Source organism: Hydra vulgaris, chromosome 11 (genome assembly GCF_038396675.1).
Source record: "Hydra vulgaris chromosome 11, alternate assembly HydraT2T_AEP".
Taxonomy (NCBI): domain Eukaryota; kingdom Metazoa; phylum Cnidaria; class Hydrozoa; order Anthoathecata; family Hydridae; genus Hydra; species Hydra vulgaris.
In genome coordinates this window covers 17,420,001-17,445,000 of record NC_088930.1, presented here as the reverse complement: position 1 = coordinate 17,445,000, position 25,000 = coordinate 17,420,001, and the positions used below count along the sequence as shown (strand labels likewise).

The window sequence follows — 25,000 nt, the reverse complement described above, 5'->3', positions numbered from 1 at the left end:
TATGACTTAGAATATACAAATAAGTGGTTTTTTCATTACATTTTACTATTGCTGAGGGTCCGAAGTCATTTTTTATTTTCTCATATTTATAAAATCCTACTGCGCTTGCGTATATCAACTTTCCGCTATTTTGTAATTCTAAACGTCAGTGCCTAAATTTTGATTTTCCGATTTGTTTGGGACTTTAAATGAGAGGAGAAAAAATTATTTAATTCGGTTTTTAAAAGCGAAAGAAGGTATTAATAAAATATGTAATTCTTTTACACCTCTATATATTATTGCCAAACTTAATAGTTTTATTATTATTAATATTATTATTATTATTATTATTATTATTATTATTATTGTTATTAGTAGTAGTAGCAGTAGTAGCAGTAGTAGTAGTAGTAGTAGTAGTAGTAGTAGTAGTAGTAGTAGTAGTAGTAGTAGTAGTAGTAGTAGTAGTAGTAGTAGTAGTAGTAGTAGTAGTAGTAGTAGTAGTAGTAGTAGTAGTAGTAGTAGTAGTAGTAGTAGTAGTAGTAGTAGTAGTAGTAGTAGTAGAAGTAGTAGTGTACCTTGGAGCGTGTTTGACACGAAACCCTTAGCAGCCATTGCAACGGCGAGAAAGAGTCGCAGCTTTGCTATATAAGAAAACGTGAGCGAACGTTAAACTTCATATTATGCAGTGTTTAAACATGCTTAAACATATATCAAGTTTTACAGTTTGACTTTCACTTATAAACTGCATCGCGTCAACCTCTTCTCAATTTTTGATCTGCAGCATTTATTTTCGTTGAAAATAATTTTTAAATAGTTTTAAAATTTCTATACCCTTCGCGCCAGCATGGCCGAGTGGTAAGCGCGCGTGGCTGCTGAACGTAATAACGTGGGTCGAGTCCTACCACCAGCAACTTTTTTTTTAAATGTTTTTAGATTTTCTTAGATTTTTTTAAATACAAAATACTTGTGAAGTTTTATAAAGATTAAAAACAAACATATCTAACGATATTATACACTTTAACAAACAAAAAGATTTTTGAAAAGCTTAAACTCTAAAAACATTAAAATACATTAAAAATTTAAAAAATATTTGTTGCGTATGTGTCATGATTGAGATACTTATGTTATTTTAGTTGAGATTGTGAAAGAAGAATGAGTATTCAACATGTTTATATATAAAATATAAAATTTATAGAACTGTAAAGTTGTTTTGTTTTGCAATAAAGCAAGTTGATGATTTGAACTTGCCACGCAGTGACCTTAACTTTTTAAAACAGAAAGGGGGTTTGAAAAGTATGTATCATATAAGAACATAATCAAAAATCTAATTTTATACTTAAATTGAACCATTTTATTAAATTAATTACTTTTAAAAATAATAAAAGTTAAAGTTATTTAGTAATGATACAATAAGGAAATTTAGAGTTTTTCGGCTATTTTACCACGCCCCCGTTAAACATTCTAAACCGATCGTGCAACAACGACAGAGTTTAACCATTTTAATAGTGTTATACTCCATTATTTTATAGCTTTATGTACCTTTTGACTGATCTCTTAATATTTTAATCTCTTAACTTTTATATAAAGAATCGTTCATAAATTACGCAACGATAATTTTTTCAAACGAACAAAACAAAAAAGATCAAAATTTTCCCTCGCAGAGACTTTATTAAAAAATATGTTAAAATAAAAAAATAAAATAGCTTAAAAAAGTTTAATGAAAATCGCCATCTAAAAGAACTTAAGATCTCCTTCTTTTTTAAAAATAAATTTAACGTTGCAAAATTTATCGACGATCCCTTAGCGTTTTGTAGTCTATAGTTTTTAATGGCCTAAGATCTTCATAGTTCCGCTATTTGAATAGCGTTGCATAGAAACGTCTGTAAGTGTAAACGTTTTTAGCATATGTTGAGTTTACAGGCAGTATATGGAACAATCGGGTATAATAAATTTACAAAATTGAGAAAACTTTTAAATTTTATTTTAACAATTAGAAATCTTTTTTGGTATATTAATTTTTTAGCTATAAATTTTGCTATATTTATTATAGATATATACTTTTATAAATTTTTTTTAGAAATATTGCTATAAATACAGAAAGATTGCAAATTTCAATCTTGCTGTATTTGTCTTTAATTACTGATAACAACGCTCTAAACCGCTGAGCTATCAACGATATGCGGTTAAGAGAAAAACAAATACTGAAGGGGTGCTCATGTTAATCTTTTTGCTCTTAAAGCAACTTTTAATTGAGTTAATCAATTAAAAATATTATAGTATACAAATAATAGGTATAGAAATGATCGGTGTGGAATAAACAAGTGCAGAAAAAGTAGATTTGGTAAAGACCCATTATTTTATGGGTCCGAAAAGCTAGGATATATATACATATATATATATATATATATATATATATATATATATATATATATATATATATATATATATATATATATATATATATATATATATATATATATATATATATATATATATATATATATATATATATATATATATATATATATATATATATATATATATATATATATATATATATATATATATATATATATATATATATATATATATATATATATATATAGATATATATATATATATATATATATATATATATATGTATATATATATATAGATATATATATATATATATATATATATATATATATATATATATATATATATATATATATATATATAAAGAAAAAAGTAAGGAAAAGGTCAGTGTGGAATAGAATTACAAAGAGCCGTATTTTGACGGGTCAGATCAGCTAGTTATATTTTAATATTCAAACGTAAATTGGATTTTCCGATCATTTAGATCAACATGCTCAGGAAAAGATAAGTCACTGGGTTATCTTTTCAGAGCAAGACTACTGACTTAAGGAGTATTCTTGCTTTAAAAGAGAATCCTGACTTCCTCTTTTGAGTTATCTCTTAGCATTTTACAGTAAAAATCTGCTCCTATTATTCAATCATTATTCTTTTTCTCTTATTGTTTTATAAATTTTCCTTCCCTGTCAATTATTTATGCTATCTATGCACTATGTTGGTAGTTTTATCTATTATTTAATAATTAATCACCATAATCTATCACTCCTAGGCATCATAGCAACTGTCTTTGCATTACTTTTTTACTTTTATTTCGCTTCATTTTTATTAAACACTATAATGAGTTTAAATATTTTCTCACATTTTCGTAAAACATAGGAACCCTTTTATAATTTATATGTTTTACGAAGGATAACTTTAAATTTATATTTTATTGATAAACAATGTATAATCATTATTTTTGCAGTGGAAGATGTTTTGAATTGACTGTATAAAATATACTTCTCCATTGTTATTGTAGATATACTTAAAAAAAAGACTGCAAAAGTACAAGTTCATGGAAGAACAAACCCATTAATGTGAGCAGGTATTGGGTTTATTCAGCAATGCCAAAGAAAGTTCATCTAGTACAAATGAATTAAATTTTCTGAATTAAGTTCAAAAAAGAATACAACTTTGATTTATTATTTCCGAATTGATAATTAAATTGTAAAAAATATATACAAAACTTATGGTTAGTTACTGTCTCAAATTGTTAAATCAGTGCTGTTTTCAAATTAATAAAAAATTATTAATTTTTTAATCATTTGAAAACAGTAATGAGGAAGGGGAAACATCCCTTGTACTAAGACAATGAATAAAACACTGATTCATCTTTTAATATAGTAAAATTTGTTTTTACACAAATTTCTCGCATTTTCAATAACACAGAAAATATTTATACAGATATAACATTTTTGATATTAGAGTAAAGAAACACGCATTTTTAAAGAGTGAAGATGGTGTTGCAGCTTCCCTTCTGGTCTCATGGCTGTTCCAAGAAAACAGACTACACACGATCCACATTCAATTTTTTTTTGAGTAACTTATCAAATATTTAATTTTACTCTAAAACTTTTTTTAAGATTGAATAGATCGGATTAAGATTGAATAGGGAAAAGACTAACGCCCACCCATATGTAAATGTAAACACCTCTCTTTAATGTATGTTGTAATGTTATAAAATATAATGTTTGTTTTTCATACTAGTTTTACTAGTTTTAGTAAACAAACAATTCTTTATAAGAATTAAGCAACTTTCTTGATTGGGTGTGTTGAATCTCTGATATTTGCTGGGTGTCTGATTTAAAGTACCTACAACTTTTTTTTGTATGAAAGTTACAAATTTATGATAAAAGTCTTTTAAGGAAAACATATATTTTTAGACCATAAGATGGTATTCTGTGGCCCCCGTGGAAACCGCATTTAGATAAAATTAGACAAATTTATAACAAGTAATGTAATACAGGCCTTTTTAATAATATAAAACATTGTAGAAATTAATTAAATACAAAATTTCATGTCACATATCTACAACAGATGAGTTCAAAGGCAAATTTCTGTCAAATTTAATGTAATGAAAATTGCAATTTTTGCAAAAGTAATGTAAAAATGCAAATTGCATTGCAAAAGTAATGTAAAAATGCAAATTGCATTTCTGTCAAATGTAATGAAAAATGCTAATGTAATGAAAAGCAAAAGTCAGTGATTTTTGAAATGTTTTAGATTAATTCTAACTAGAGCTATTACTACTACTACTACTACTACTACTACTACTACTACTACTACTACTACTACTACTACTACTACTACTACTACTACTACTACTACTACTACTACTACTACTACTACTACTACTACTACTACTACTACTACTACTACTACTACTAATACTAATACTACTACTATCTATTTATCTAATCTATCTATCTAATCTATCTATCTAATCTATCTATCTAATCTATCTATCTAATCTATCTATCTAATCTATCTATCTAATCTATCTATCTAATCTATCTATCTAATCTATCTATCTAATCTATCTATCTAATCTATCTATCTAATCTATCTATCTAATCTATCTATCTAATCTATCTATCTAATCTATCTATCTAATCTATCTATCTAATCTATCTATCTAATCTATCTATCTAATCTATCTATCTAATCTATCTATCTAATCTATCTATCTAATCTATCTATCTAATCTATCTATCTAATCTATCTATCTAATCTATCTATCTAATCTATCTATCTAATCTATCTATTTAATCTATCTATCTAATCTATTTATCTAATCTATCTATCTAATCTATCTATCTAATCTATCTACCTACTCTATCTATCTACTCTATCTATATAGTCTGTTTTCCATTGATAAATCAAAAAAAAAATTTTCACTTCTGGCAAATAAAAACAAAAGACACAGCAAAGCATTTATAAGTTTCATAACATTTCCAAATTTTAATTTTGCGTTAATACATAGAATTAGGGTAGCATAAAAAATAAGTAAATATGAACATAAGAAAAAATAAAACAATCTCTTTTATATGTTGATGAAACAAATAATATTCTCCTGGTATATGTCGGGCTTCAAGCCCTGGCCTAGTTTAGCCTAGAAGATAGTCTAGTCAGACTAGAAAACGGGTTGATTTCCCTGATAATCTGGGCCTCTTATATTGAATGTTTCCAAATATTAAAATCCTGTTTTTCAATTTAATTAAAATTTAGATAAGTTTTATAGTAAAATAACCAATAATGCAAATAATAATTCTTACTATCCACTTCATAACTGTATTTAACTTGAAATATTTCTGTACAATTTTTAATGTATAAGTTTTTATATAGTTCAAAACAAAATAAAATATGTCATGCATTTTAATGTGAAGAAAAAGAAAAAGGTTTTTTTTAAAAAAAAAATTTATAATGTTCTGAAATAATTTAATAATAGTTTATCTTTAAACATATGCAAAGTTTCTATTGTTTGATATATTAATTGTTCACAACTACAACTCAAATGTGTTGATTTGTGAATCTCAGAAAGTTTTTACTATCAGTTTGTTCCTTAGCAAATTTATTTAAACTTACCTATTGTGGTCACCAGGGTTGTCCCAAGGCAAGGGGGAAGCGTAGGGGAGTGTCTAAACCGCCTATGAAATTATTAAGTTGGCAAACTTGGACACTGCATTTGGCAAAACTGGACGTGTAGTTTGCAGATAGCAAATGTTAGGCAACAATGACCTATTTATTTTATTTACAGATCTTAGTCAGCAAAATATTCTTTCTAGGTCTTTTACCGCAAAAAACAGATACGTCTTCAGGGACTGCCCTGATGGTAACAGATGATAATAATAATGAAAATGATCGCAAAATTCCTCTGGCATCAGTGGAATTTTGTGCTTGTTAACTAATATTTTAGTATTTCAATATTTTTTAATAATATTTGTTTAAATTTGTTCAAAATATATTTCTGATATTTAGTATAAAAATTGTTCATAACTACAGTTAAACTGAGATGGCTTGTGAATCTAAGAAAGTTCCAGAAGTAAATCGTCCTTCAAACCTTTTGTCAGATGATGAAAATTCTTTAGAATTCAATCAAATAGGAAAAAATTGTGCTGTAAGTTAAATTATTCGGTCTTGAAATTTTAAGTAAAATAGCAGGGCTTATGATAAAGTAAAAGCGATTGCTACATGCAAATAAAATATGCGCGCAAACAGAATTTTTTAAAATTATGGGTAAAATTAACCTTGCTTGTTAATCTTGTAACAAGAGTATAAAATTATGCTTATCTCAAGAATAAGGGAAGGAAAAAACGATTAGTTGTTTACATTATCTATAGAAGATTTTTATCTCAATTCTTATTTTTAATTAAATTAAAAATATTTCTTTTATTTAAAATGTCCGTAATCAAGCTCATGAATGCTTGTTGGCAGACATTTTTAAATCCAAAAGAAAAAAAGTTGTCAGCGTTGATTATGTAGTTACATTTACATAACTTACCTACAAAAATAAGTATGTACTAAAAATATAATTAAAAGCTTGTGCACGAAATAGGTAAGTTGTTATATAAGCTCGTAAAGGGTTATTAAAACAAGTTGCTTTGAATTTTCTTCAATGGACATTTTTTTAAGAAACCAAGTTTAAAGGCATTTAGTTTTTTACTTCTATATGATACGATAAAGAGAAATCATCATATGAAACATGCTCAATGAAATAAATACAGGTTCAAAGATTTTAGAAAGCTACCCAGGAAAAAAGGTTTTATAGAATTTCTATAAACTTTTGGAAAATATGGTCTGTAGAAATTCTATAGAATTCTATAAAATTTCTATAGAATCTCTGTTAATTTCTATAGAAATTCCGAAAGAACTTTTTTTTCTACTTTTATTTTATAGAAAATAAAGTTTTATAGCAATTTCTATAGAGAATAATAGACATTCTATAGACATTTTATAGAAATCTATAGAATTTCTATAGACCATATGTTTCAAAAGTTTATAGAAATTCTATAAAACTTTTTTTCCTGGGTATGTATCATGATGCATAATCACTTACGGCAATCAGATCTTACTAACGCTGATCTATTTGATGAAGCTAATAACAAATGTTAACATTCTAATAACATAATATGCAAAGTGATAGGCATAGATAGGACTTTCATCAACATAAGTTAAGAACTATGCTTTTTGATAAATATCAGAAGAAATGTTATTCCCAACTTTTCTTCATCGTAAGCCCTGAAAAGGAAAAGTTTACTTTTTATCAAGTTATTAAAATTGGTTTGAGCATTTTTAATAACAAAACATATGTAATTTAAAATAAGTATTGTAGTTATAGTACTTTATAATATGAATTCCATCGTATTCAATTACTTTGTAGGATGAATTGGGTTTATTTGATTAATTTAGATAAATACTACAATGTATTTAAACATTGTTTATATTTAAATATGTTGTAATAAGCTGCTTAAGGCCTATGCTATTAATATTAGAGATTTTAAGTTTACAAAAAATTTCAACACATGCAGAAAAAAGAAAACTGTGTTGAAAATAATACAAAAGGTAAAAAGTTTTTTGTTTTGTAAAGCTTTGAACATTGCAAGCTAAATCAATAACTTAAGTATGTTTTATTTTGATTACTTTACTGTTTTTGATATTTTTAAATATAATCATTAAACTTGTTTGTTTTATAATAATTTATAGATATATAATTTCTTTTAAACTTTTTTTTATTTCCTTTTTGTACTCCATATTTTAATTTTACTATAAGCCGAAATGCTTAATTAAAAATTATGATCAAAAGTCAAGTACAAAAGTTTGATCAAATCGAGACTGATCAAATCAAGGCTGATCAGCCTTTTAAATAAATTGGTAATTTAAGTGTAGTTAATTAAAACTATGGAAAACTTGTGAAAATGTTGGCTTGTATCCATACTTACAAAAGTTGGTTTGTGTCACTACTTATATATATATACTCTTGCTTGGTCGTCTGATAGATGGATTATCATCTCAAGTTGGAACAATATCAAAATAGGAATTTTTTCTGAAGTGCAAATATATAATTTGAAACTTCTGAAAATAAAGAGTTTATAGACATGAGACTGTTATATAATCCAACCGTAATATGCTCGGAGAAGAGCTTGAAAAAGTTTATACCGAAGTAAACAATACAATGGTGTATCACCTAAGAAAAGATAACCATAATAATTATGCAGAATAGATTGAGCAGTGTTACAAATGATCTTATTTATGCTCAAAGTACATGTGACAGATTCAAGTCTTAAATTTTACGCATAACTAATTGTGCATCAAATAAAAAAACAGCCATGTATGTAAATGCCATTATAGACCTTAAGGAAATATAGAACAAAAAAGTATTTGCTGTGGTAACAGATAATGAAAATAAGATGAAAAAAATGTGGATTTTGATCAAAAAAACATATCCAAATCTTTTAACACATGGCTGTTCTGCACATTGTTTAAACCACATAGGAAAGGAAGTAACACGCTCCCGAGGAAAAAAAATTGTATAGAATTTTCATGAACTTTTAAAACATTTGGCCAATAGAAGTTCTATAGAATTCTATTGAATTTTCTAAAGAATCACTGTCATTTCTATTGAAATTCCTATAGAACTATTTTATCTATTTTTTATCTATAGACTGTAGAAATAAAGGTTTTATATCAATTTCTATAGAAATTAATAGATACTCTAAAGAATTTCTGTAGAATTTCTATGGGCCATATGTTTCAAAAGTTTATAGAAACTCTTCATTTGAGAAAGGAGGGAATATGCCTCAGCTAGCAAATGATACCATTGGAACTACCAAATTGATACATGCATACGTACAAAGCATACATAAAAAACTACCCAGTTTATGTAGAATTTGTAGATGGTCATAATATACCCATCAAAATCGGAAAATTATTGAAAATCGAGCAATATTTAGACAAGCTAACTGTTTTCAAAACCAACTCAAAATATTTGGTGTTGTTTTATATTAGTCCGTAATGTTTACAATCATTGATTTTGCTTGAATTAAAAGATTGATTTTCCTTAAACTAAAGGTTGTGATTTGTTTCCTACAAGGATGTTGAGTGATCATATATGTCGGCAAATTTGTGCAGTGATTGGTGTTCAATCACTTATAAAAAACGAGAAATCAGTCCAGAAAATTGTCTGAAATGTTTTTCAAATTTATTTCTAAATATCAAGCATGCCCTGTTTGTTCAGGATTAATAGAAAAAATATTTTTATTGTTTGGAATTATCTACTCAAAAATTAGGAATAAGTTAGAATGTGAAAAAGCAAAAAAGTTTTCGCAAATACAAAGACGGTGTCACAAATAGATATTTAGTTTTGTAAGAAAATATGCAAAAATATAATCATTTTTATCAAAAGTGTTTTCTAAAAATTTTTATTAAATGAATCTTTTTAACTTCTTTCGTTTCCCAAAGTACTATTGTGAAAAAGTATATTATTAAAAATCATATTGTGTTTAAACTAATTTTTCTTCAATATTAGCTAGATGATTATTTACAATAATATCTTTATGTTTACAGAAATGTTGGTTACAATAGTTCATAAAATTTTAAAATATAAAAAAAACCTAGCTTCCTTGGGCTTTATTGGTTTTTTTTAGGCGGGTTTTCTTAATGCCAACCCTGCATAGAGCACATAAAAAGGATGTGAGAAGACATTTTTTTAATTTATTGTTAGATAACCAACATAATATATATATATATATATATATATATATATATATATATATATATATATATATATATATATATATATATATATATATGTGTATATATATATATATATATATATATATATATATATATATATATATATATATATATATATATTATATATATATTTATGTATGTATGTATGTATGCATGTACGTATGTATGTATGTATGTATGTATGAATGTATATATGTATGTATGTATGTATGTATGTATGTATGTATGTATGTATGTATGTATGTATGTATGTATGTATGTATGTATGTATGTATGTATGTATGTATGTATGTATGTATGTATGTATGTATGTATGTATGTATGTATGTATGTATGTATGTATGTATTGTATGTATGTATGTATGTTTGTATGTATGTATGTATTTATATATTTATTCTCTTGCTTGGTTGTTTTAAATTTTTCCAAAAAATTGTCAGTTTTATGTTTTAAAAAAAAAAAAATTATTTTAAAGGCCAAATAGAGTTTAAAAACTTTAAAAGATTTTTTTTTCTATTAAATGATAGACTGCCTGCATAAACCAAACCCTCAGTTGATGCAGCAGCACTTCCTTGTAGCGGCAAGCTGTAACATATTCAATGTAGCAGAACTCCCTTGTAGCAGCAGACGCTAAAAGTGTTGATGTAGCAACACTCTGTGCATGCTTTACAATTAAAAAGCAAAAGAAAAAAATGTTCAGAATGTTCTTATTTTTTAAATAATAAAAGCATTCAGTTTGTTTTTAAAAACATTAAGAACTTTAAAGAACATTCTAGTTTTTTAATTTGCATTTTTATGGTTTTTTAAGAAACCAATAAAATTAGTTTCCTCAATTAAATTAATGCGTTTTGACATAATCTGAACTTAGTTTTGTACTGCTAGATGTCATAAAGCATGCGATTGTTAAATTTGGAACAATGAAAAGTTCAAAAATAAATCAATAAAAAAAGAAAACGAATGCAAAATTTTCAATATTTATTTTAATCTAATGAACTTGAAGATTATAAAAATGCTTTTTGTTTTAATATTTTTCATTATTTCGAATAAATTATGCTAAACATTTATGCTACGTGGCAACATCAACGTCTGTCTATTGCAATTTTTTATTCCTACTAATATACACTCTTTAATCAAATCTTTAGTTGTACTTATTGTTTTGCCACTCTTGCGCAAATATCCTTTGCCAAGTGTTAGCAATACGGTGGATTCAAGCTTTTTGGTATAAATTTAATGTCTCTTGAATTATACCACTCTATGGTCTTCTTAGGATAATGAGAAAAAGCCAGAACCAACAGGAGACATCGTGACTTTGATAAAATGGCAAAAGTCTAGCCTGCAAGCATTCCTTGTAAATACCCGAGTTTGAAGTTGGCAATATGAGAAAAGTTCAAGATCTCAAACCGCAGCTGCATATTGCTTGCCACAAGAGAAGTTTCTTAAATTAAGTTTTTTAATTTATCCTATGATTTATATTTGAACTTATTGCTGACATGACCATGAACAATTGAAGTGTAAAAATTTTAAACTGGGAGCTGTTTGAAGTCACATTTGATGTAGATTTTTTCATCCATAACTATGTAGTATTAAATTTTATGAACACTTTGTCATAAAGTTTTCATGCTCGAGTTTTAGCAGTCATGTTGCTTATCTGATCTGTTTGGATATTTAATTGCTCAATAAGACTTGAAGTTGTAACATTTTTACTTTTCTGATGAAAAATTTGTATTTTTTGGCTCGTTCTCTATTCGATAAGCTGAGGCTTTGTGTGAATAATCTTCGAATACTAATTGCTGTTTTATTAACCTTAAAGCCACTCTTTCTTCCAGATTCTTTTTCTCTTTCGATAGATAGAGAGCACTTGTAGCGTTTTATGACTATATAAGCAATAGTTTTGCTAAGTTCAGATGCTTTAATGATTAAAAGTAATGATGCAGAATAATTTTGTTGATAGCTGTACAAAATTTTTTTGCTTTTCTAACTGTTTTGATGACATTTTAATTAAAAGAAATGTTTTGACTCGTTTATTCATATTTCTAATTAATACTATTATTACTTAATGAAATTACGCAAAAAATTTAACAGTTGTATGCTTCAGAGTAGTTAAGTGTTAAGTTAAATATAATTCGTATGTGCGTGATGTAACTCCTGTTATATAAGCAAAACTACTTGCCATCTTAAGAGGCGGATATCTGATCATTACAAGAGGGACAAAAGTCTCATATCTATAACCATCTCCATGCTAATGAAGATTGCTTTATGCAAATAAGTAAAAAATGTTTTTTTATTTTAGATTCCGCGTAATAAATTTGAGTTAAAACTTAAAAAAAGTATGTTCATAAAATAGTTTGTTCATAGAATGGTTTTTTCTTTTCTCTGTTTCCTTTAAAATTGAATATTATTCTGGATGTTTGAAAGCTATAAAACCTGCAACGCATAGAAGCCCTTGTTCAATTATTCAACTGATTCTCAAAATTTTCGCATATTGACATACCAAATTCTATCGTGGTGAGAGGGAGGAAATATTGTAAGATCTGCTTGCTCGTCTAGCAACATTCTAGTTTTACTAATTTTAAATTTTTGAGTAACATTTTGTATAGTTATCAGATATGTGTCACTTGATCCTTGCTGATATTTCCCAAAATGTTTTTCAAGTTTATTATATTGCATATGTCCTTACAATGCATAAGATTCAATGCAATTAAACAACTACTTAGCACAGCTTGCTGATCTTTTACAAGTTTTTTGCAAGCACTCGCAGCATCAATTGTTTAATTCTTCTCTTCTATTTTTGAATTTACAGCATTTAAGCATTATTTCAAATTTTCAGCAAAATAACATAAGAAAGCTATTTGCCAATCATTGACTGTAGTAATAGGCTTATATTCTTCGAATATCATTAAATCTAATATCTAGACTGTTGACAACCACTTGACAACTGTTTCAATTAAAAGTGCTGCATGTTCAGCTTTAGAAAATTTAACTCGTAACGCAGCAACTGTTTCATCGCAAAAAACTTTAAGAACAAATCCAACATTTTGTTGTTCAACTGGTTTTGGTGACACAGCTGTTTGTGTTAACGGTGACAACTTAACAATTCGATTATCTGCAGCATGAAGTTGAATTATAAATTTCATTCTGCAAGTTGCACAGTATCGTTATCATTTAGCAATTTATATTTTAAACATATAATTTTTCAGTGATCCAATTATTTTTAATACATTGTAAAATATGCACAGTGTCGTTTAAACAATAGTATGCTGGAACAATTTTTGCGTTGTAATGCACTTTTTGCATTATAATGCAAAAAATGCATTACAATGCAAAAATTGTTGATTAGTTAAAAATAACCATCAGTGTTCTGTAGCCCAGGTCTTATGTACACCTTATCAGCCAAGATAAAACAAGATAGTTTTGAAATTCTTTAAGCTCCTTAAATATCATCTTTAAATATTCAGTATCTTCAATTTTATACACTTTGATTATCATTCGTTGTAACTCTTGTACCCTTGGCAAAACCAGATTCTCTACAAGATCAAAATATACTGATTGAGGTTATGAATATAAATGAAATGCATCTGTGTTGACTTCTAAAGAAAATGGAGGTGTTGTTTGTTTTATTTAATAAAGCTACTTGATGCTTCATATGATTTGCTCTGTTTTATTATTAATAACTTAACTAACTGCATTCTGCAGTTGAGAATTATATTTTAATAATTCCCGTGTTTAAAAAAGACTTAATTTGTAAAAGTTGCCTATATCCAGTAAAATAGACATCTCTAGAATCTTCTTAAGTTATATTATTGAAAGCTTAGGTACTGGTCCACAATGTTCATATGATATTAAAGATATATTTTTTTCTTTTGCAACAAAACAAAATTTTTCTTCTTTGATTTCAAATTTTTTACAATTGAATTAAATTGAGTAGCGTTAATTTTTTTCAAATTATTGAGCCTATCAGGTTAACTATTTCTTTCAAAGCACATCAACCCAGTCATATCTTGCTTTCTAAACACTATTGAAATACAAGACACTGGTATACCTTTAAAGATTGATAGAGGATGCGTTCGAACAAAACTGCCACCTTTGACTTTTTTAAATTCTGCATCTTTAGGCCAGTGCTATGCATAAACTTGCTTATAATCTGTAAACACAAAGTTTGCATTTGAAAGTTTTTTAACCCATAACTTGTGATCCTTGCATTTAAAGGGAAGTCTATATGTTGTGACATATGCATTTTCTTTTATTTTTGATTTGTAACTTGATGAACAATCATAAACGCAACATTAGGCATTTTACGAGTTTAACTATAGTTTAATTCAAACAACCTTGTTGAAACTATACTTCCCCGTAAAAAAGTTGGTCTTTACTAATTTTACGGAAAATTAACTGTCGCGGCCTGTTTAAAAACGCCTTGGTGCGATAGCTGCCCCAAAAACAAAAAGTTTTTATTATAGAAGACTATTCATGATTTTAGTCTTGAAAGTTGGTCTAAAAAGCATTCCTGTGAAATATCATAAAGATTGTGCAATTTTTGTGGTAGCACATTGTAAAGTTTTTGTTTTTTTATCATTCTTATCTAATATGATGGGATTGTGGGTCAAACCGTTTTATTGCTATTATAATAGTTCCTTTTTTTTCTTAATTTGTCTTTTGTTGTACCAGTTCTTCTTTAAAGTTTACTAGTTTATGTGTTTTGTGGATTATATGGATTTTTATTTATAAAATTTGTGTATAATAACATTTTGTGGATTATAGAAGACTATAGAAGAAAAGAAGATAAATAATTAAATTTTAATTAGAATCAAATTTTACAATGAAATTTTATAAAAACTCAATTGTAATCGGCGCTATTATAAAAGGAGATAACTAAAGTTGAAGATGATGCCATTGATTGACGCCATTGAATGAGAAGAAACAAATCCATGTAAAACTAGTTTTAAAATGATAAATCTTGAACCTTTTGTAACTCTAGTGAGGATGAGAATATCAAAGAAGTTACACTAAAGCACAAGTTAAAATAGTTAAATATGGCATCAGGGTTGTTTTAATTTAAATCAATTGATTTAAATTAGTTGATATAATTCCATTTAAATCATAATTAATTTTATTCATGTTTTTAATGATTATATGTTAATTAACTTAAAGTAAATTGGAGTAGCTAAAAATAACTCTTGCATAAATTAGTATTAACTATAATAGTATTGTAATACTTTATGTAATATATATTCGTCATACAATTCATTATATTGATTTTTAAATTTGTTGTAAAATTTTTAATTTTTAAAAGATGTTCAAAATGATGAAAACACTAATAATTGTCAAGACACTGTAAAAAGTATCAACGAGGCATCTGAGGAACCACAAACTAGTCAATTCTATGTCAAAAAAAACTGAATCTAATCAATCTACTGTAGATAAAGCGAACTTTTTGTGTTTATATAAAAAGGCAGTGGCAAGACCAAGCAGTGGCAAGACAGTGACAACTAAATTGGATTCATAGCTTATTAAAACCACAAAATCTAAAAAATGATGGAATTGATAAACAGATAGCAAGAATGATTAATGCTACTAACTCACCTTTCATAATGGTTGATCATCCAGAGTTAATCAAAATAATCCATTTTTACACCCAGGATATAACCCTCCAAATAGATTTGGTATTGGTGGAAAACTACTTGATACTGTTCACAAGATTAGTTTAACTAGCTGTTCAGGTTTGGTTCATGATCAGTCAGTAACCATAAGTATTGATGGGCGGTTTACAATTTGTAAAGAAAGCAAAAACAACATTTGAAAAGAATGTTACAAATATTTTAAATAACCTTGATGTAAAGCAAAGTGCAGAAGAACTGTTACAAATGTTTAAACCAATTACTGTTTTATTAGAAATAATACAACAGGACAGTTGTACTATTGGTAACAGTGTAGTGAAATGAAAAAATCTTTAGAGGGAATTAAGTCCTGAGCTTAGCCAAGATGCTAAGAAGAATTTATCTAAAAGAATACAACAGGCAATGACCCCAGCTCATTTCTCGGCTAATATTGTTACTCCTATATACAGAGGTAAACTTTTAACTGATAAAGAAATAGATATTGGAATGGATCTTGCAGCTTTAAAAATCCAGATTTTCATCCAAATTAGTTAATTTTAAAGCAGAAGCAGCACCACTTCAAAAGTTTATGTTCCATTATAACATTATTTGAACTATAAAGCCGAAAAAAATGGAAATCTCATAATGATTGTGTGAATCAGGAAGTAATGAAAATCTTTGAGCAGTTGCTTACTGCTATTTCTTCATCTGCAGGAATTGAATGAATATTTTCATCATTTAGGATTGTGCATTATTAGAACATTCGAAATAGACTCATAATTGAGAAAGCTGGCAAATTAGATTTCCTATTCAAACTATTTAATCAAAAAGCATTAGAATCAATAAATTTAATTGATTGAATCTTTGAAGAAAAATTTTTTTCAATGTTTTAAATTGATTTATTTATGACTTTATAACATTTTTAAACACTAATAATATGCGATGTAAAGTTTATTTTTCGAAAATTTAATATAAATCAAAAAAAATCTGGTTTAAATCAAAAAAATCAATTTTTTTGATTTAAATCTCAAGGTTTTTATTAACTCTGTGTGGGATAGATATCTTTGTTCCTCATGATATATTGTAAAATCCTGACTTTGTTTCATGCAGTATTTGTAACAACATCCTATAATCTTAACTTAGTGCCATTGTGTACTCCTTGTAGTAGCATGCAGGGTTGATCCTTGCTATGTCTAAATTCAAGTACAGCCTACTGGTATAGAACTGCCATTGTACTTAAAATAAGTTTATCCAAATAAAACTTGATGCAATCACCAAAAATGCTGGTGCATTGGAAACTTATGGGCACTTTTGATTCCGAAGGAAAGAATGACTGGTTGTCAAGTATTGTGTTTGGAGCTAATGAGACAAAGCTACTTCCCCACATTCAAGCATTCCCCCACAATCAAAGTCAGCAAAAGAGACTGGTAGAGTTTTTGGAGGCATTTTAGCAAAAGACTCAACTGTAGTTGAAAATACTTCATGGCATTCAGTCAGTACACTTGATACTTATTTTAGGATTTAATTTGTTAAATATTGATCGCAACTAGAGCAAAAGTGTAGTCACTATTTGAAACACATCAGGCCGTCAATTCCTAAGCGAAAATGCAAAAAAGACTATTTTAGAGTAAGTAATAAGCAAGTAATTATCAAAAAGGACAAAAGTCCAGTTAGAAGCCTACAATTTAGTGGTAGGAATGGGCAGGACTGATTTCCGTATGTTTTTAACAATTTGGTACTTTTTTTTTTTTTTTTTTGTGTAGCTTCGTATCTGAACCCCAAAAGAACCCAGTTACTTTAAGGAACACATACAGCTGTTAAAACGTGAGTGAGAAGGAAGCTATAATTTTCTTGGAATTAGTGTTAGTTAGACAATGATCAAATAAGTTAGACAGGCGCCCAGTATAGAAGCATTCAGTGAAGAGTTGCAAATTCTAGTCACTCATATTTATATCGCAATATGAAATGTATATCATTTTAGCGCAGATATTGAATTTATATATAGTTTATATCTAAATTTTGTTTATACTGTTTTATTGAAAATATTTAATCATTACTTTGTTAAGAAATTATAATTTGTTTATATTATATTTGTTTATTTTATGGTAGTAAAACTCTCTCAATTTATATTAAATTATAATGTATATCCTTCAGGGAAAACATTTCTTAATATTTAGTTTATAATTAATTATAATTTATACCGTATAAATGAAGCTATTCGATTTACGATCTATGCCGTTTTAGTGGAGTAATTTGTTTCCTAAACCTGTAAACCATTTTAGTAGAATTTTTCGTTTTATACTTAGGTTATATTTTAATATACCCTTTATTATTATATATAATTTAAATTTATGTAAACTTATCCTCATCTTAATTAATACTCTTTAAATGGAAATATTTGTTTTAAAATTTTTATTGTTTTATTGATTTTTTATTTTTGATTATAATTGGGGAAATGTTTGTTTTATATTTATGTCTAATTCTTTTAAGTAATGCCTTCGACCGGAAATATTCGTTTTATAAATAAATAAAAAAAATTTAAATGTCAGATAAAATTATAGCTTAACCGTTTAGTCGATCGTTTTAGTAAACTTGTATTATAAAAATATGCATCTTTATAGCAAAAACATTTGTTTTACATTTAGTTTATATTCATAGACAGCGATAAACTGAATAAATCCGTGTACCACCAAGCAACACGACCTCGTCAGCCTCAGACGAAAAATATTAAACACCCAATTAAAACTATAAGAACCCCTAAGATAAGTACAAAATTTACGATTTCTTTATATCTAAATTACTTTAATTGTATATACTTCTTTACTGCTTAAAATTTTTTTTACAAAAACCAAAACAACTGTTAATAATTGCCATCGTTATGGTAATCACAATGTGATAAACCAATAAACACAATATAACAAAATAGCTTAATTTACTAAACATAAGGCACTACAATAAAGCAGATGTACCACAAAAAACATCAAAAAACATCAAAAACAGACATTAATTGTAATAGAGGAGTGTGCGCATATTTACTTAAAGAAAGAGTATAAAAATATATCAGCGTTAATTAAAATAGAAAATTATGTAGTATTATACCAGATTCTCGTCAGGAAATGGATATAGTATTGACCCTTATAAGGATTCAATACTCTGGTATATGACGTTTCGAATGTTTTAATGCTCATTCCTAGAAACCCCCGTCGGGATATCATCCTCAAAACAACCAAGTAAAACCCACTTCTACGTCGTCTAAGTCTTGTTATGTTGCAACATTTGATAGGGCATACTACTGTAAAGCCAAACACCCTAACTCTCTCCCTTTTAAAAAGATACGTGCTGATATACTTTTAAAAAAGTTAGTAGAACTTATTGCGCAGGAGGTAGTCTCAAGGATCTAAATCTAAAAAATGATACCAAACGGCCCAGTAAGTGCTGAATATTTATTTTGTACTTATATTAACTAATAAAAACTAAAAAACAAATTAATAAAAATAAAAATAAAAAATGAACATGCAGCTTACCATATCTTGATTGCAAAAAGTTTTGAAATTTGTGATACTAAAGTGGACTGTTTGTGCAACGCGAATGAGCAGATAATTAAAACGCATGTAAAAGTGTACCACGATGCTCTATGACGCATGTTGCGGTAACACGGAGAAAAGCAGAAACAATAGAGAATATGCTCTTTGAGTCAAATTTCAACAGATGTATATGCAGTTGGTAAATACAAGTGCAAATCAATTGGTAGATAAAAGTGCAAAATGATTGGTTGATGAAAATGATGTGGTTCAAGTGTATTTTAAAGGGTAAGTAGAAAGTTTCAGATAACAGTCAGCAAAAGTAAGATACTTTTGAAACAGTTGGTAGGGAAGAGAGAATATGAATAATATTATTAGTGTAAACTAAAATTTATTAGTGTAAACTATAACTTTGTTTTTCTCTGTTTCATTATCACCATAATGAAACAGAGAAAAATAAAGTTATTCACCCATCTGTCTCTTAGGTCCCTGACGCACGACAAAATACATCTAAGAGAGCTCCCTAGGTAAATAAATTTAAGTCCAGAAACTGCAAGGTTCAACTTTAAATTGGGTAAAATTAGCTTCAAATGGCCTGAACTATCATTTGTTTGTCGCAATGTTTTAGCAATTGTTTTTAGCAATGTACAGTACACTAAAAAATGCGCGAATCTTCACGAACAACCTAATCAACTAAGCGATAGGGCAATAATTATTTGAAAATATTTAGCCACACAAATAATAAATCCAAGCTGGGTATTAAATTAAGCATTTTTTATTCAAATTATTCTACTATTTTAAAATGTCATTAAAATCCTCGTTCAGAAATGTTTCAAGATTTTTTTTCCTTTCTCTTTTTCTTTTTTAGCTCTTTTTGTAATTTCCTCATCTTGTAAAAAGGCTGCCATGGATACTCTAATTTTTCTTTCTTTATCAATTTGTTTGACCGGTGTGCAGAGTGCTAAAGTTGATAAGTCGATTGATTGATTAAGCTGACTTTTTGCTGCTTTCCTAAAGTTTGAGCTCGGTCTTCTTCTTTTACTTTTTATATTAGAAATTAAGATGGGGCCGTTGTCTTTAGTACAACCAATGGCTACCGAGATTTTTTCAGGGGTGTTCTACAGAAAAATTGAAAATTAATGTTTTATATATTTCGTAATAATAAAAGTATTAATTATAGAAACATAATATTAGTGATTACAAATTAATATTATGTCAATTTTATTTATATACAACTAGCCATTTTTTTTTTTTTTTTTTTTTAATGTTTTAATTTTAATACTTTTAGTTATACGAAACCTATTTAGTTTTTTAACGAGTAATTTCATTATGTTTTGAATGGATTAATAGATCTCCAAGCAACCTCTGGTTCGTGAAGATTTTGAGTGATTGATTACTCAACCTTTTATACAGCGACTGGTCGTACTTTATTATACTTCAGTGTTTACTGATCATTCTCATAATTTCTTTGCCAGTTGCATTGTATGGGAGTACTATTGGAATATCATTGGTCGAGTGAATCTTTAACTTGTTCTAAATTGGATCCAATTTACCTACGTGGATTAGCTCATTTTGGGTTTCCAACAGGGCTTTATTTATTTGGTGGTTTATAATCATTAGTGGATATCCCTTAACTACAAGTGTTTTGACTAAACTCTTTAATTCACTAACCAGATTGGCTTCTCCGGAGATTAGTCTATTATATCTTAGGGCTTGGCTATAAATGATACCTATCTTTTGGTGTTTTGGATGATTGGAGGTTTAATAGGGCCAAGGTATCGGTAGATTTTTTATACAGTCGCGAGGTGATGGTTTTATCAATGTTTACGTCCATATTAAATCCATGAAGTTTATTGATGAAGGTGAGCTGTTAAATGTGAACTTAATGTTTTTGTGAATCTTATTCATGTATTCCTTGAGATCGTTTAATTCTTCAAGTGGTACCATCAAAAATCATAAATATTTCATCAATAAATCTTTTATACACAACAATACTTTTTCCAAATTTTAGACAAATATTTTCATCCAATACACCCATGAAGATGTTGGCGTACGGGGGTGCCATTCTCGTGCCCATGGAGGTTCCAAATTTTTGTCGAAAGTTTCTGGACCCAAACATAAATGTGCTATTTGTAAGGATTAATCTCAGTAGTCTACTAATATGAGTTGTTGGTATGATAGGTCGTAGGTTTTCTAGGTGTTTAAGTAAGTGCCAACGATTACGTATAAATTCCTCTACAGCACTAATGCCATCCTCATGTGGGATGTTTGTATAAAGGGAAACTACATCGGCTGTAATTAGTAGGTAATCATTTAATGGTACCGGAGAATTAGTTAATATCTTTAAGAGTTGTGTGGTGTCTTTGAAATAGGCTGGAAGAGATTCAGCCATGGGTTGTAGATATTTAACAACATATTCTGATATGTTATCTGTGGGTCCTTCGCACCTCTAGACAATTTTTTTTTTTTTGTTCTTTTTTTTACAATCTAAATAAAACTCGTGTTACATGTTAAAATAAATCGTTAAAATATATTATATAAATACTAAAATATATATATATATATTTTTAATATAAAGAACGCGGAGACTCGCAGAAGACTACTAGGTCTTGTCATCGAGAACCGCTAGAACGTTAAATACAATAAAATAAAGTTACAAGATAAAAACTCTTGACTTGACAAAAATATAAATATCGTTAGTAGTCAAATATATTCAAAACTAAAATTTAATGCTATCTTATGAAGCCATCAAAACCAAGCATTCAAAAACAAAGAAATATGTCATCAATTTTAAAAATTATTTCTTTTAGTTTTTTTTTAAATACTGGATGACTCCATTCATCAGTAAAATCAAAATTTTTTAAGACTATTTTGTTCCATAAAAATGCTCCACGGAATGGAATACAAGATTTGCCGATATTTGTTTTACACTTTGGTTGTCGTATAAAATTATTATTTCGGAGTATATATTTGTTTTTTTCTTTACATGAATATAAATCACTAAAAGAAACTGGACATAAATTAATTTTACATTTAAACATAAAACAAAGAACGTTGAAAATATTAACCTCATAAATATTAAGAATGTTCATGTTAAATAAAAGAGGCTTTGCATGAGTAAAACGATCTTTTAAATTTATAAGACGTGCTACATGCTTCTGTTGACAATGGAGAGGTTTTAACTTTTGTGCGTACTCCCCCACGCGACATTGCCATAACTAATATGACAGTGTATCAAAGAGTAATATAACTTAATTAAAGTATGTCTCATTAAAATACTTCTTGATTTATAAAGAATTCCAATACTTTTGGATATTTTATGGCATAAGTTATCGATATGGTACTTCCACGAAAGATTTTTATCTATAATGATACCTAAAAAATTTGTGTTCGTGATTCTTTTTATAGGAATCTTATCAAGAATAAGCACAGGCATTTTGCATGGTAGAATATGCTTTTTTGAAACTGGATGAAAGAGAATACATTTGGTTTTTTTAATGTTTAGCGAAAGTTTATTTGATTTGAACCAGTCTGAAATTTATTTCAGTTCAATATTCATATCATGAAACAAATGATTGATGTTTTTGTTGGATAGAAAAAGATTGGTAACATCCGCAAACATTATTGTCATTAAGTTAGAGGCTCTATATAGATCATTTATATAAATAAGAAATAATAGTGGTCCAAGTATAGAACCCTGTGGAACTCCACAGGCTATTTCTAAAACATTTGAAGGGGTAGATTCATCAATGTAAACAAATCGTTTACGATTTTTTAAGTAGTTTTTTAATAATGTCAAGACTTCACCGGTGATACCATATTGTTTCAGTTTTTTTATGAGAATGTCGTGATTGATGGTATCAAAGGCTTTAGATAAGTCTATAAAAGCGCCTAAAGTAAACTGTGATTTTTCAAAGGAATTTGTAATGCATCGAGTGAGTTGAATTAGTGCGTGTTCAGTTGAGTTATTCTTTTTAAAACCATACTGATTGTTATAAAGTATATTATTAACAGAGAGATGATTAAATATTTTGTTAAATAAAATTCTTTCAAATATTTTAGAAAAAACAGAAAGAACTGAGATTGGACGATAATTATTTACATTTTTTAGTTCACCTCCTTTGAATATAGGAGTAACTTTAGCTACTTTCAGTTGTTCAGGAAAAATTCCCTGATTTATTGAACATTTAAAAACCATAAGTAAAGTATCTTTTATGTTGTTATATGAACTAATGACTATGTTTCCACTGATGTCGTCTGGGCCTACTGCTTTATTAGATTTTAGCATTTTAAAGGCACTTTCAAATTCTGAAAATGATACTTCAAAAGCATTTAAATTTGTTTTTAAGTGGAAAAACACAATTAATTATAGGATTTAGCATGTCTGGAATGTTTTTAGATAAATTTGGGCCAACAGATACAAAAAATTTATTTAACTCACTAGCTATTTCTTTTGGGTCATCAACATTATTACCATTAATTTTTAAACTTTTAGGCAAAGAACACGATTTTAATTTGCGATTACCTGTAATTTCTGCTAAAATTTGCCACGTGCGTTTTGAATTAAACTTATGCTTTTCTAACATATTTAAATAATAATTTTTCTTTGCAGCTTTTTTTTAACTTTTGAATTGTTTATCGTATTTTTTGTATACAACTTTGCATTTCTCTGTTTTTGTTTTTAAGCATTTTATATAGAGTTTTTGTTTTATTTTAGAAGACTTCCTTATGTCCTTATTTATCCACGGTGACTTTAAACTTTTATTAGATATACATATTTCTTTTTTTGGAAAATTTGCGTCGTAGATATCAAAAAAGGTTTTGTAGAATGTGTCATAGACTATGTTTGCGTCACTTTTAAAGTCGATATTTGTCCATCTAATTAAGGATAACTGTTCATTAAATGATTTCAAACTTGTTTCATTAAAAAAACGTTTGGTAAAAATTTGTTTTTGTTGTGGTAGTAATTTAGGGACAATATTCATTGAGAAGAAAATCGGGAAATGGTCAGAAATATCATTTTTTATAATACCAATTTTAAGAAATTTATTGAAAATATCAGTAGTTATAATATTATCAATTATAGAAGCTGACGTAGCTGTCACTCTTGTTGGTCTGCTAATTAATGGAACCGCACCGTTTTGAAATAAATTATCATAAAACTTTTTTATGTTGTTATTAGTGTGATATTCAAAACAGTTTAAATTTACGTCACCTATTAAATAGTAAAACTTTTTTTCCTTTAAACCTCTTTTTAAAATGTCGTTACACAAAAATGACGCGAAGCTTTCGGTTTTACCAGATGGCGGGCGATAACAGCAACTTAAAAGTATATTTTTAGAATTACCGGTTTTAATTTCTATTGGTCTTAGAGGAACTCCTTCTTTGTGAATTTTGGGTAGGCCGTAGAAAAGAGGTGTCCTTCGTCAGCAACTGGGCGCATAAAATTTTCTAACTTTTTTGTAATTATCAGGATGTTCTTCATGTGGTTGATTTCCCGTGTAACTTCCAACGCTATGCTGTTGGTTGGGTTCTCTTTCAACTCATCATAGGTGTTTTTATCTTGAAGCATTAACAGTACGTTTTTCTCATATTCTATGTAATCTATGATGCATGTTCCTCCTCCTTTGTCAGTTCTTTTAATTACTATGTTGTTATCCTTGCTTAGATTGTCCATTGCGTTGTATTCTGCTTTTGTCATGTTATAATCATTATCTATCTTTTGAGTGGCCAAGATTCTGTTGGTTTCTTTATCAATTATCGTG

General features: G+C 27.7%; 1 protein-coding gene across 4 annotated transcripts in view; it reads left to right on the top strand.

The window, feature by feature from the left end:
* Nucleotides 1–3,376: 3,376 nt before the first annotated feature.
* Nucleotides 3,377–25,000, top strand: part of LOC136087477 (uncharacterized) — a 122,865-nt gene continuing 101,241 nt past the window's right edge. For 3 of the 4 annotated variants that reach the window (XM_065810316.1, XM_065810313.1, XM_065810315.1), the window contains exon 1: nucleotides 6,342–6,490. In XM_065810316.1, the coding sequence (XP_065666388.1) occupies nucleotides 6,386–6,490 (105 nt within the window). In that variant the 5' untranslated portion in view covers nucleotides 6,342–6,385. Of the gene's footprint in view, nucleotides 3,419–6,341; nucleotides 6,491–25,000 lie in introns of those variants that run through there. The other variant, XM_065810314.1, reaches the window with a different exon arrangement.